Source organism: Engraulis encrasicolus, chromosome 20 (genome assembly GCF_034702125.1).
Source record: "Engraulis encrasicolus isolate BLACKSEA-1 chromosome 20, IST_EnEncr_1.0, whole genome shotgun sequence".
Taxonomy (NCBI): Eukaryota; Metazoa; Chordata; class Actinopteri; order Clupeiformes; family Engraulidae; genus Engraulis; species Engraulis encrasicolus.
In genome coordinates this window covers 16570937-16586513 of record NC_085876.1, presented here as the reverse complement: position 1 = coordinate 16586513, position 15577 = coordinate 16570937, and the positions used below count along the sequence as shown (strand labels likewise).

The 15577-nt window shown below is 42.5% G+C and overlaps 1 protein-coding gene and 1 long non-coding RNA gene across 2 annotated transcripts in view; one reads left to right on the top strand and one right to left on the bottom strand.

The window, feature by feature from the left end:
* Window positions 1–83, bottom strand: part of LOC134436345 (uncharacterized) — a 1103-nt gene extending 1020 nt beyond the window's left edge. The window contains exon 1 of the long non-coding RNA XR_010032195.1: window positions 1–83. This exon is cut by the window's left edge and continues 550 nt beyond it. This is a non-coding gene — a long non-coding RNA (uncharacterized LOC134436345).
* LOC134436343 (receptor-type tyrosine-protein phosphatase U-like) overlaps window positions 1–9722 on the top strand; it is a 212020-nt gene extending 202298 nt beyond the window's left edge. The window contains exons 27-30 of the mRNA XM_063185500.1: window positions 3521–3646; window positions 6211–6368; window positions 6772–6907; window positions 9660–9722. Coding sequence (XP_063041570.1) covers window positions 3521–3646; window positions 6211–6368; window positions 6772–6907; window positions 9660–9722 — 483 coding nt within the window. The remainder of the gene's footprint in view (window positions 1–3520; window positions 3647–6210; window positions 6369–6771; window positions 6908–9659) is intronic.
* Window positions 9723–15577: the final 5855 nt, after the last annotated feature.

Below are 15577 nucleotides of genomic sequence, written 5' to 3'. Positions count from 1 at the left end.
CAACGTGCATTTAACGTGGTACTGCATTTCAGAAGCAAATTTAGCGATGGTGAATTGATAACATTAAAAAATAAACGTGGTGAAACCGGTCTTGCAGTTGACTTCTCTGTTTGTTTGTTTGTTTGTTTGTGTTCACAGGACTTCCTCTGGATGGTGGCAGATTGACAACCTCACATCAGTGAACATGAATCTCATAACTGATTGGAAAAATAAATAAAGTTTTGCACACAATGTGTTTGTCTGTGTACTTGAATCACTTCATAGTAGGCTAGTCTATATTGTATTAAAAATGATAATAACTAAGTAATTGAGTGGAAATAAGAAATAAGACATTTTAAGACCATGAAAATATGTAATTTCCATAAAATTGAGTGGAATAGGTGATAATGCATTTTACGGCCCTGATTCTATCTTATTTCCATATAACTACTCAATTGTTTACAAGGTAATTAAGCAGAAATAATACAAGGATGCTTGGGTGGTCGTTTCTATGCAATAACATAGGAAGAGGAAATATTGCACATTACGGCCCTGATGTAGCCTAATTAGTATGAAACTACTTCGGCTGATACCGTTTAGTTACTGGCATACCTACCACCTAACTACTATTATGACACAGTAGCTGTTTCCATTAGCCTACTATTAAATAGAAACTACAGCATAATTGCACTGGAAACTGTATGGTTATTTTTGCTGTTATTAATGAGAAATTATAGTAATATTGCACTGGAAACCATATGGTTATTTTGCTGTTATTACTAATAACAAGCAGTTATTACCATAAAATTAGACTGAAATTACTGAGAAATTAGTATGAAATTAACACCTTATTAGCGATCCGTAAAGTAAAGTGTTACCCACATTTCTATGCTGAGCAGCAAACTCAGTAGGCCTAATATATTAACTGTTATACTGAATGACCAGACATTATTTACAGCCCATTACGATGGCAGACTCCAGTGCAACATTTGTCAGAGGGGGCCTCTGAAACATCTCCCGCACCCCCTGTTACAATACCAGTGCTCCGCCCCTGTACAGTGTCATGTCATACCAGTACCCTACAATGTCAAAACGTTACTGTTAGCACATTTGGACGCCAGGGGATCCATTCAAACATGTTTCATTGAACATTTAACAAAATATCTCTCTCAGTGTTTATGAGTGATTCTACGATTCCCCTACGCTTTTGGCAAAAGCAAAATGTCAATTATCAGTATTTTTTTTCAACTAAATGACCTAGATGTTTACATAGTGTATATATTTAAGTTTCCAAACAAACAAATTGCCAAGCTTAATCTTAAATCATTTGATAAATACTCTAATGAAAGCGAACATTTGCTTAATTATTTTGTCAACAGTGTTATGGACAAATACTATGTCATTTCAAACATATATAAAAATACTACAGAGTTGAAACAATATATGTTTGAAAGTGCTTATGTCCCTTAGCAGTAATGTTGTCATTAATCTGTGCAACTGATATAGAAAATGTGATTGTTGAGCTTCATAAGTAGGATTTTATGAGTCACTGTGATACAGATTGACACATTTTTCATCATAAATCCCTGTAACGTCTGATTTGAATATAGTCACCCTCCTTACACAAGACTTCCTTCTCCAGGGATAATCCCTAGTGTATGTTCATAGGATTTTTCCAACACATAAGGGATCAATAGCGCAAAAACACTTTCAAAACAGTCAACCGTGTTACTCAACTGTGTTACGGTCAACAGTGCAGGGGAACAAGTCAGCACTTTTTTAGGAGAAAAAACAGAGCAGACAAACCCATCTCCCTAGAACACAAATTATTTTGTTAGTTTGTCTGTCAATATGGATATAAATTGGCAAAAACATACTCCTCCTCAACTGTCATCAGTGTTGCCAGATTGGGCTGGTTCCCGCCCAATTGGGCTGCTTAGGATGGCCGTGTGCGGGTAAAAATGGCATCTATCAGAAAAACCTTCCCACTGCCATATAAATTAATAGAATTGGGCGGGTTTTTAGGGCGGATTTTGATCATTTTTTTGGGCTGGAAATCATCAGCCTCATCTGGCAACCCTGACTGTCATACTTAATTGTAACACCATTGACGGTAACACCGTTGACATTTCAGCCATTTTTATGGTGTTGTGCTAACTGAGGACCTCAGAAGTTCCACCACAACACCTTAATCAATTCATGTATCTGTATGCTTTATCTGTGTTTTTCTACATGTGATTTCTAATTCAGATTCTTATGAATATGTTGATAACACAGTTGACAGGCAATTTTCCCGCTATGAGAACATGAAAAAGAATGGATTAAATTATGGAGCTCAAAACTTACCAAAAAGTCTTCCCGTATCCTGCCAAAGAGGTTATGACATCACGTGATGTTATTCGTATGGCCTAAGACCAAACCATTACTGATTTATGGAGGAGGTTTCAGACCGTGACACGGTTAACACAGTTTTCGTGGACACACACAAAATGGCAAATTTCATGTATAATGGAAAGGACAGTGGTCTTTCTGACAGTTTTGTCATATTGTGATGATTACTGTGAATCAACATTTGCAATCGTCTTGGGCAAAACAAGTTTCTTTACATGCTAATATGAAGACTGAATCTGACATTTGGAAAACAGGACGGCATGAAAACGCCCAAAACCAGTATTAAATATTCATTCTTGCTGAGGGAAATAATGCTATGTCTACACTTTCTGTATTATATGAAAGATAAATGTTTTCTAATGTCCAAAACATCATTGGATGCAGTTAATAGTTAGTGGAATTGCCAAATAAAATCCACGGACTTAAAAGTGTAGGCGAATTAGAGAATCACTCTTATGTAGAACGACACCTATCAGTGCACTTGGCACAAGTTCTGCTGCGTTTCGACCTGTTGTGTTTTATTAAATGTCTCTCACTGGTCATTGTCTTTACACACAGACACACACAGGTGTGTGTGTGTGTGTGTGTGTCTGTCTGTCTGTCTGTCTGTCTGTCTGTCTGTCTGTCTGCGTCTGTGTGTCTGTGTGTGCATGTGTGTGTACTTATGTGAATGTGCATACATTGGGCAAAATTGAGACAGTGCTATATCTGTCTGTGATGACCAGCCAATGACTTCTTCAGCCTCCTGCCTCGTTAGGGAACAGCGTATGAGAGACGTACCGTATGGCAGGATGGGATTCTAATTTAGGCGATGCTAATTTAGAACGAGATAAGTGTGGGAGTGAGAGAGCAGAGCACGTCTCTACTCTGATAGCAGGCAGGAACCAGGCCAGTGTTGGCACCAGTCCACTCTAATTCCATTCGTTACACTGATTAAAACACGGACCAAAACGCACTTCCCGTCTTCACTTGGTACTCTGAACCACTGAACTTTTCAAACTGAAACTTTTTAAAGTTTCAAACTTTTGAAGTTTGTTCATTTGCCTTATTTGCACTTCTCAAATTTCGTTCATTCTCCCTATGTTCTTTTGGTTACATTACATACTGTATCTTTCTTTCTTTGTTTCTTTCCTCTCTCTCTCCTCCATAGCCCTGCATACAGTACTGGCCTGAGTCTGGCACGCAGCACTTTGGACCAATGACAGTGGAGCTCTTGTCTCGCACAGGCGATGAAGATGTCATCATCCGTCTGTTCCGCGTCAAGAACGTCACAAGGGTAAGTCGTGTGTGGATGTGCGTGTGTGGGTGTGCGTGTGTCATGTGTATCTACAGTTGCATGATCAAGTTTGGGCACCCTTTTAGAAAATCTCTACATTGTTTTTTCTCTTGTTGAGATTTTAAAGCAGCAACTTCTTTTCAACACATGTTAAATTGTACTCTTGAAAGGAAAATGTAGTTTGTTGAAAAATAGTTAAAAAGGCATGGGTAAAGGATGGTAAGAATGGTAACAGGCACACTACAGAACACCTCCATAGAACTACAAGACCATAGCTGCTGATACTGCAGACTTAGACATGGTTCCTTCCGCGTATACTTTTCACAAGGCAAAAGCTCATTGGATGGGTGATGCATAAAAAGGCTTTCCTGTGTATCCATCAGAAATAAGTTGCTAAACTTATGCAGAAAGCTTATCTGGACAAGCTAAAACATTTTGGGAAATCATACTGTGGTCAGATGAGACTGAGCTAGAGTTATTTGACCTTAACAATGGGAGGTGGACATGGCAAAAAATGTACACATAAATGATGTGACTTCCGGCCTAAAGTATACACTGCTGTAGGTCTGCATGGCTTGCATACACTCTGTAAAACTTATTACAGTTGAGGGCCTCACTAATTCCTTTCAAATAGCAGATTTTTAAAAAGAATGTTCAAGTGTCAGTCACAAAATTAAAGCTGAGCAGAGTTTCCAGCAGGACAGTGATTGCACTGCACTGATCACAATTCAACAATGAATGAATGCAAAGGAACAAGTACAATGTCTTGAAATGTTCATACCAATCTTGAGATATCACAATTATTGAAAAAGAATTAATGTATTTGAACCAGGATGTCTAAAGAAGACAGATGAGTAACCTGGCTGAATTAGAGGGGTTCTGGATTGAATAATTGGCAACTATTCAGTATCACCAGGCAGCTGGAACTTGTCTTCTTGTATAGCAAGTATCCACAGGCCATTAGATCAGCAAATGTGAACCCAACTTCATATTAATGGTATACCTTCTTTGGGGTGCCCATATTTATCCACATGCCTATTTTTGTTTGAATCCATATAAAATTGTTTCTGTAACACCTATTATAATTCTTCCACTGCTGAAATGTTCCTCTTTCCTTACAGTTTAACATATGTTAAAATGAAGTTGCTACTTTGAAAGCTCAACGAGAAATAAACTGATATAATGATTTTCCAAAAGGGTGCCCAAACTTTCTCATGGCACAGTATCTATAGCCCACTTCAGTGCTCACACTCATGTAGGAACATCTCACAAGTGTAAACCTCACACGTTTACAAATTGCACACTGATATCTCTTAGTATTTGATATCTCTTAGTATTTAATTTCACAGGCCAAGTCCTTATAGAACCTAGAGAGGCTTACAGAGTTTTCCTTTAATGAAAGTGCTCTTTTAATGATCTATTTGACACGGTTAGTGTGAAGAAAGATGAAAAACTTCTAACACTTCTGAGGGAAATGCTGAGGCCTCTTTGGTCGTTGCTTTAAAAGCCATTTCCCTAATTGAACGTCCCTGTCTCACTCAGACTAATGGAGTTTATGTGTAATTGCCTTGCGTGTGTGTGTGTGTGTGTGTGTGTGTGTGTGTGTGTGTGTGTGTGTGTGTGTGTGTGTGTGTGTGTGTGTGTGTGTGTGTGTGTGTGTGTGTGTGTGTGTGTGTGTGTGCGTGTGTATGTGTATGTGTGTGTTTGTGTGAAACAGAAAGAGAGTTTGTGTGTGTGTGTAATTGCCCTAATGTGTCTTTGCTGTCGTCCTCTTATAACACTCCCCAAAAAGGGATGAATCATATATATAATGTGGGTCAATCTGGCAAAGTGCCGTAGACAAAATACCACTAGATTTAAAACAAAGATGCAGTGTCAAGGGTTTCATTTTTCTTCCTGTCTCACTGTGTGTGTATGTGTGTGCTGTGTGTGTATTTTTACAATATTTAAGACTGTGCAATCTTGTTCTTGATTGTGATTGGCTGATTGGGCGTTCCAAGCCATACTAAATTGGGCGTAAACAAACACCGTTCCAAACGAAGATTCACATCTAAGTTACTAATCTTAGACTTGCGTCTAAGTTGATAGAGAGAATCTGGTGCAATTGGGTCAGGGAAGAATACAGGCAGAGAACTTCTTTGTGCCATCTCTGGGAATCAGTGTGATTGCAAAGACATTTTATTCCTGTATATATCTCACCTAGGGTGTGTTTTTGTAACAAAGTTTATGTCTGGCAGCGCAATGAACGTCCGCACTGCCCAGCGCTGTTGCTGCGGTAACCAACTACTTCCTCAACTAAACAACGCAAGGCACAGGAAGTGTTATTATTCTAAGGGATATTGTCAGCGATTCATTTCAACACTGTTAGATAAGCAATTTGCCATTTGAGACTGTGGGTTTCTGTACGATTTATAACGACTAAAGGGAGTTTTACAGCACTCCGCTTCACATCGTGCTTCAACTCCCCTTACCCGTTATACACCGAACAGAACACAAACCCACAGCCTGTCGTGGCCTAATGTTGAAAGATTTATACCCCCCCACACCCCCACCCCACCCCACAGCTACAGGAGGGGTCCTTGGTGGTGCGTCATTTCCAGTTCCAGCGCTGGTCACCCTACAGGGACGTGCCTGACTCCAAGAAGGCCTTCCTCAACCTGCTGGCCATGGTCCACAACTGGCAGAGGGATTGCGTAGATGGACGTATGGTGGTGCACTGCCTGTGAGTAGCAGCTATTGAGGTCCTCACTCTCCTCTCTCTCCCCTCCTCACACTCCTCACTTCTTCCACAGTTGGCTCCTGCTCATTTGCCCCTCTTATTTCCTCTTATTTTCCCCAATAACTGAAACTCAACTCGGCCACACACACACACACAAACACACACACGCACGCACGCACGCACACACACACACACACACACACACACACACACACACACACACACACACACACACACACACACACACACACACACACACACACACACACACACACACACACACACACACACACATTTATGTCTTCAGTGCTGCATGTGTGTGTTCTGAGTCTTCAGTAGAGTTGCAGTGCTTGAGATGGAGTCCTGGTTTCACCTCAGTGACAATGCCTGTGTGTGTGTGATATAGAAATGGAGGCGGTCGCAGTGGGACGTTCTGTGCCTGCAGTATCCTGATGGAGATGATCAGCCATCAAAGCTTAGTGGACGTCTTCTACGCCGCCAAGACACTACGCAACTCCAAGCCCAACATGGTGGAGACCATGGTAAGACAAAGTCAAGAGCCTTTCTCATCGGCCCAGTATAAATACATTACCTAACAACACGTTGCATGACATTGCATTATGCTTGGCCGACGCTTATATGAACTTCAATCCCAACAAGGTGGAGACCGTATTTAGCCAGAGTCAGAACCAGAGTCAAGTAGATCGGCTACTCTGGGACTTTAATTTGTTTTAGATGGGAAACTTCACAAGTGTTTTACTTTTTCAGCAGTCTGTTGGCATCTCTGACAGAAACACACTTCACATGACCACACACACACACACACACACACAGTGGTGTGACATGAAGGTAATGAGTGTGATAGTGCTTAGTGCTTAGTGCTTAGTGCTGTGGTTTGCAAGTCAGAAGGTCACAGCCTGAGGGAAGCAGTAGTAGCTCTTTTGGAGAAGTTTAACACTGGCGTGGGAGGAGGGAGGGAATTTGTGTGTGTGTGCGAGCGTGCCTGCCTGCCTGCGTGCCTGCGTGCGTGCTTGCACGCGTGCTTGCGTGCGTGCATACTTCTGCTGTGGGCGACTCCTACTCCAAGATGTCAGAGGTGATGGGAGATGCAAAGTCTCCATTTCTCTCCCCATCTAATCGATGTCTCATTACCTGCTCTGCTCTGCTCTGGCTAGAACTTTTATTTGGGTCAGCACGAAACACCTTTGGCTGAAAACAGCACATCACTGATGGCGTATCCGATACTAAGACTTACTATAGCCCTATTATATCCCATATCCCAGAAAATAGAACACAGTATGCAATGTGCTCTATACATTTTTGTCAGTACACTGTTACATTATGTTGAATGCTGCTATGTTGCATATTTCTCTCAACATTACCTGACAATTTAATGAGATATCTCACATTTAACAACATGTAACAATGTACTCCTTATATTACTATACAATAAAGCTACTTCCACGACTGCCTTAATCACTGGTCGTGCCAATAATGACAGCCCTGATGAAGGCCAATGTTGGCTGAAACATGTTGCCATTTCTTTAACTGTTTAAGTATGAACTAGCTACATTTAATTAAGAGCTTTTTAATGAAGACAAAAAGTCCAAGTGCCTTGGATTTCATCAAACATCTGATATTATTATAGTATTTGTGAGTTTGATGCACACACATGCACGCAGGCGCGCGTACACACACACACACACACACACACACACACACACACACACACACACACACAAACAAACACACACACACACACACACACACACACACACACACACACACACACACACACACACACACACACACACACACACACACACACACACACACACACACACACACACACACACACACACACACACACACACACACACACACACACACACAAATGGAAGTGTGACCCTCGGAGAAGACTGCAGGTGTGCTGCATAAAATAACCAACAGGTGGATGAGGTGTAATGTGTCCTGGTTAAAGCTGTGGAGAACACACATAGGCCCCAGAATCATTAGTGTGGAAACTTGAGACAAATATCAATATGGCGTCTTCACAAGTTCTTGCTTTTTCCCCTTGAAGTTGTTTGCGACTTGCTTCCTGAATGATGATAGTTTGTTAAAGTCATATTGTTGAAATGTTAAAAATCTATTTATTTTTATTCATGTTTCATGAACATTTTTGCATGCTGCCTACAAAGTGCAGACCCTCGTTGGTTTTAATTATGACAGGAAACCATACAGCAGCTGGAACATTCAGAAGCTTTTTATCACGTTGTTACCGTCTATGAAAATGAACACAAGTTGAAATTACATTTGTCTGGTCTCTCTAGACTGACTTAGACAGCCTAATCAACAGCTGTGCCTCCCCCCTCTCTTCCTCATCTTATTGTCTTCTGTGAATGAAATTGAATTTATTCTGTGAGCACAACAGATGCATTTGCAATTCCCAGCTATGTAATAATTCGGGCCCCGTAATTCCTGCAGTCAGATAGACTCATTGGCATATGTTAAATCTCCAGCCGATAAAGTTGCGTATAAGAGCAGGTATGTTGTGGTGTTTTTTATGTTTTTTTTCAGGAGCAGATCAGTACCATTTATGCTATTGCTTTCCATTACTTTTGCATTGTTCAGTGTTAAGCTTAGAGGTTACTGGTCACCTGCCCTTGAAAACATGCCAATTAGTGCTGTCAGTGTGTAGTGGGTGTGTTGTTACTATGTTATTGCTATGTTATTACCAGTAATAGACAGCAATTAGCATGATCTTAGCATGTCTTTGATCCCGGGGTGGGGGAGGGCTAGCCTGACAGGCCAGACCATTCATTTTGAGTTATTTCTTAACTCGCTGCTCTGATAACGCTTCTCTGGGGACGGTTCAGTCATCCTCCAGGCGGCTGGCCAATAGGCAAATGCACTTGGGTGCATAATAAGATACGTCATGAACGTCCCCTCTCAGCGATTGATCACCACTCATTTCAAACCAGAGCCGAGCTCACTCCTCCCACCCAAGTGCTCCAGGGCATCGAGGATCCAGACCAAAAATGAATGACGAAGTAATTAATGTGGTCTGGTAAAACCAGGCTAGGGGAGGGCTGGGACGGATTTGTCTTTTTTTTCATGGTTGGAGGAGGTGTTGCCCTGGATGCTACACAATGTAGTTCACCAGGTTTTAGCAAATAATGTACATATGTCAGTTTAAAAATGTTTGTTGTTTAGGAGCAGTACCACTTCTGTTGATGTTGTTTGTTTGTTTGTTTGTTTGTTTGTTTGTTTGTTTGTTTGTTTTCTGTTGTTTAGGAGCAGTACCACTTCTGCTACGAGCTGGTTCTTGAGTACCTGGAGTGCCTGGAGGCCAGATAGCAGCCAGAAGGTTCCAGAGGACCAAGTGAGGCTTAAGGTCCAGAACACCAAGCCTGGGAAATCCCATGCTGCTTTGCACAATCTGAAAGACAGCATGGAGTCTACCCTCAGCGAATGGACCAGGTTATGGTCCCTGTCTCTATCCAATGAGAGAGCAGGGAGGCGTGGAAAGGCTATGTCTCTGATAGTTACAACTGATACGATTGACTATGGCTACGAATGCAAAATGATACACATTTGTAATGCCCGTCGTCAATCGTAAACCACACACCCCCTATGGGATTTACAATAGGCAGGTCTCCAGACCTTATCTCACTTGTCATTAGGACTGGTGATAACCAGACAACTGAACGGCTGCTGTTGGACCCAATCCATAAGCACAACTTGTACAGCCTCACTATTGGGTTGACCTGGACCTGGAAGATGAATCCCCCATCACACTCACCTTGGTGGGGTAACTGCTTCACGTTATACTTTTGTCAACCGCTCACTTCGACTTCTTGACTTCGACTGTTGACAGCATGTCCCGTTGCCATGGCGACTACAGTGGTGGACGGCAGCAAAGTGCAGGACCTTCAAGACACCATCACGCTGCACCCCTCCTCATCAGGTCAAGACACCATCACGCTGCACCCCTCCCAAGGCCAAGACACCATCACGCTGCACCCCTCCCAAGGCCAAGACACCATCACGCTGCACCCCTCCCAAGGCCAAGACTACCATCACGCTGCACCACTCACCAGTCCAAGACACCATCACGCTGCACCCCTCCTCATCAGGTCAAGACACCTTCACACTGCACCCCTATCAAGGCCAAGACTGCCATCACCCTGCACCTCTCATCAGGCGAAGACACCATCACGCTGCACCCCTCCTAAAGCCAGGAGGACACCATCACGCTGCACCACTCACCAGTCCAAGACACCATCACGCTGTACCCCTCCTCCATCACGCTGCACCCCTCCTCGGGCAAGGACACCATCACACTGCACCCGTCTTTGGGCCAAGACACCATCACGCTGCACCCGTCTTTGGGCCAAGACACCATCACACGGCACCCCTCCTCAGCCCAGGACAACATCACCCTGCCCCCTCCTTAGGGCAAGACACCATCACGCTGCACCCCTCATCAGGCTGGGACACCATCACCCTGCACCCCTCCTCCTCAGGACTCACGCTGGTGGGCACCGCTGCTCTTCAGGACTCCGGCGAGATGGAGGCGATGGTGCAGTGGAGCTGGTGCAGCTAGCGTAGGGGGCCCTCGGCGGGGCAGAGGGGGTGGTGGTGTTCACAGCCACGGGGCCCCTAGGAGGTGTGTGCGGAGGTCATTGAGGGGGCCATGTTGGTCCAATAGGACCTGAGCGGAGTGGGGGTTGGAGGGTGGGGCACAAGTTGGTAGAGTATAGTGTGTGAGAGAGAGGAGTCTCAAATTAAAAGAGCTTGTCAATGTGGACCTCGGTAAGTGTTGCTTTTGCCATGTCAATGTGGACATCAGTAAGTGTTGCTTTGGTGTAGTTTTAAAAGAATTGCAACTTAATATGAAAATGTATTTGCTCCAAAGGGTTCCCAATGTATTTTGTAATGTTTTGTTTTAATTGAGTGCAGTTTTTTGCAAGAGCGTGTTGCGTATGTAATTCACAGTTTTTTGTTTATTTGGCTAAAACTCCCATTGTCATTCAGCACTGAAATGGACAATGCACACTGCACACAATGAAATTGCATTTATGCCTCACCCATGCAAGGGGGCAGGCCCCAATGGTGCCCGAAAGGGGGCAGGACGGTACATGCACAGGGTACCTTAGTCATGGAGGAGCACGGGGGAGTGCACTGGTTAATTACTCCACCCAACAACCGGGTCGGGAGTCGAACTGACAAACTTTTGGCTACAAGTCTGATGCCCTAACCGCTTACCCATGACTGCCCATCTTCTGTACCCGTTTGGTGTACAAATATTCAGATCTTGTCTCCTTTTTTTCCCCAATTCATTTTCATGTGTGATGTTAGTATTTCATTCCTTGATTTGTTTATTCTCTCTTCACCCTTTAGATCTCTCCATCATTCTATGCAGACTGTATTTCATCTATTTCTCTCTCTCTCTGTGCTGATGTTTTTTGCTTGACCTTTTTCTCCGGTTCCATGCTCACCATCTCAGCAGGAGGACGATACAGGACACATGCAACCCCTTCTCTCTCTCTCTCTCTCTCTCTCTCTCTCTCTCTCTCTCTCTCTCTCTCTCTCTCTCTCTCTCTCTCTCTCTCTCTCTCTCTCTCTCTCTCACTCTCACTCTCACTCTCACTCACTCTCTCTCATTCTCACTCTCTGTGTGTCTGTGTGTGTGTGTCTGTCTCTCTCTCTCTCTCTCTCTCTCTCTCTCTCTCTCTCTCTCTCTCTCTCTCTCTCTCTCTGTCTCATGACACATGCATCCCCTTCTTTCTGTCTTTCTAGTTGTCCATTGCTCTCGTTTCCCATTTCTTTCTCTAACACACACTCTCTCATCTTCTGGTTTCTCTCTTCTGCGCCCCTCTTTTCCTCTCTTCTTGCATTCTGTTATCTCTGTCGTTCACACACTCATTGATTGTTTCTTGCCACAACCCTACCCACCACAGCCCTCCCCCCTCCATCTCCCCTCTTCACCATCTCCATCTCTCTGTATTGTCAACTTCTCTGAAAGACTTTTAAGGGTATTTTCACACCTAGTCCCCTTTAAAGCGATGGTTCGGAGTAGAATCACCCTAATGCCATTTGAACCGTGACACCCATCCACCTTTACACCCGAAGTGTTTTCTGCCGCAGACTTACATCAACAGAGTTGCCGTGTTATTCGATGTTTATTCCGGTTAGCTTGACTCAAGCGCATATGGATACTGGGCACCGTCTCCAAACTTTCCCCACAAAAATAACATGTCATTACACCAAACTTCTGCAGTAGCACAAATATGGTCTGTACTCACGAAACGAAGCATTTGGAAATTAGGAAATAGTCCAGGAGTTTAGTATTATCAACACAAGCTGAATAGCTTCTCTGCTGCTAAAGCTGTGCCAACGTTACTTCCGTCATATGAGACAAGCCCGTAAAAGTCTTCAACAAACTTCCAGACGAGAGTGTTAAAAAAGTTTTCACTGAATTGTGATTAAGGCTTATATTTTCAAGGCAATACTTAAAGATATTTCAAATCTTACCTACTATCAATTAGACAAGGATTTTCGTTATCAATACTGATGCTGAATTCACTTTTCATTGTGCATATTATGAGCTTCGTTGAGGACTCTTACATGCTTGTCTTAGATGACGGAAGTAACGTTGGCGCAGCTTTAGCAGCAGAGAAGCTATTCGGCTTGTGTTGATAATAATAAACTCCTGGACTATTTCCAAACTTCCAAATGCTTCGTTTCGTGAGTACAGACCATATTTGTGCTACTGCAGAAGTTTGGTGTCATGACATGTTATTTTTGTGGGGAAAGTTTGGAGACGGTGCCCAGTATCCATATACGCTTGAGTCAAGCTAACCGGAATAAACATCGAATAACACGGCAACTCTGTTGATGTAAGCCTGCGGCAGAAAACACTTCGGGTGTAAAGGTGGATGGGTGTCACGGTTCAAATGGCATTAGGGTGATTCTACTCCAAACCATCGCTTTAAGTAACCCAAACTCAGTCTTCTTTACCTGTAAGTGTACCAAAAGCCAAACGTACTGAGACCTCTATTGATGTGGTTCACTTCCAAGAGGTGTGTGTACACTTTGAAGCGTTCACATATACACAGAAAATGCTGAGTCACAGGTTTGAGTTCACTTAAATGGCTGAAAGGGACCAGGTGTGAAAACCCTCACTGAGCTAAACCTCACATGCCTTTTTCCCCCTTCCTCTTCTCCTTGCACACACACACACACACACACACACACACACACACACATACACACACACACACACACACACACACACACACACACACACACACACACACACACACACACACACACACACACACACACACACACACTCTGCTTACCATCCACCACAGACAGTGATGTGCTAATAAAAGAAAGAGTGAATTTGTTTTAATGTTTTCAGTTAAATTAACTGAATCTGACAGGGCACCTTGAAAGGAACAAAAGAACGTGCACCCTAAGAAGTGAACGTGTGAACATTGCAGATGAGGACTTTGACTTTGGTTGAATGTTTTGTGTCCAAATGAGGATTACTGCCTTCAGATGTCTGATCTTATCAACACCCCTTCTCCATTATTGGTGTACGCTACGGCATTGACTTTGCTGTGTTAATAATTAAAAGTGCTTAATAAGATATGTGTTGAGTGAAGTTTTTTAACTGTGTTTCACTCTTTTCACAGCTTTTCCTCTTTTATTTGGAATACCAGCAATTACATTTGCACAGCTTCTCACTCAAATGAACTAAAACAGATTACTAATTAAATGGGGTACTAATCAGTTATTTTTCAGTGAAGTGTCCAACTGTTTTTTAGCCCTCCCATTCATTTCTAATTTCATAATCGACCACTTTTTTTAGTTGCAGTTCTTATTTTATCAATAGGAATCAAATGCAAAGACGTCTGCCCATTCTGTGACTGACTTCAATAGAAAGTGCTCACCTCATTCTGTGCCTAGCCCTCTGGAGTCTAAGGCCTCTCAGATGCTTTGAGGTTCTTTGCAACACCTTGACTTTTTCAAGTATTTGAACTAAATGTAAAAAAATATGCAAAAGTGGCACATATGGTTGTATTCTGAAAAGCCTAACAAAAAAGAATATGGTTAAGTGCAAGTCTTATTTACATTGCGTGTAAACACAACTCTACAAAAAAACAAAACAAAAACAAAAAACATTTTAGGGGTCTTCAAACACTGCAAGAAAACACACTCTAAATATATGTAGCCAAGACTTTTGAAGATTGAACCTTGTAAACAAAAGTGTTTGCAACATAAAAGTAAAAAGAGCATTTAGAAATGAAATGTTGTGTTGTTTCCTTACAGAGTGTGAAAGTGTAACTGTAAGTCAAGCCAGTTTCAATGCAAGTTGAATACTAATTAGATGGACCTGTAACAACTCTAATGGCCCCCACCCCCCTGTCACTTTCCATGTGATTATTGTCAGTATATATTTGCAAACTAGAAGTTTCAATGTTTTAAATTGTGTCATTTATATGTTTGAATGACCAAAACTCACAGAGTTATAGATGTGTTTTTGGAGAAGGGTCAAATGCGGTCACTGGTGACCGGTTGGACCTCAGGGTGCTAGAATACATAGCTCTTCACCTCAGTTGTCCCTCAGTTGGTCACTTAGACGTCAGCTTACACACACAGAGACATTGCATATCATATTACATTGTTTGACTTTAGATCAGAGGATTGCAGGTTCAAATCCCATCCTTCCACTCTCTATGTCACTCCATGGCTGAGGTGCCCTTGAGCAAGTAACCTAACCCCACATTGCTCCAGGAACTGTAACCAAATGCCATGTACTTAAAAAATAACTAAGTCACTTTGGATAAACGTGTAATCTAATGTAATGTAATGGTTGCCTGCAAAAGCCAAATTATAACATGTTGCCTAACCACATCGAATAGCCAAACATTGCTATTATGACCGATGGTAGGCTACTTCATTTTCATCTACCGTACAGTATATAAATGTCAGCTCTCCATAATACTTGTTGTCAGAAGCCTCATTACCCATCTTACATTGAGTACATGCAGTTCAGTATCCCGAATATGATCGGGATATTAAGTATCCCGAATTTGCGTTTGACCATATAAACACTTCAGTATCCGAATAAGCCCTTATTCGGGATACTGAGAAATCGGGATATGCTAGGTGGAGTATTCCGATACTGACGCATGTAC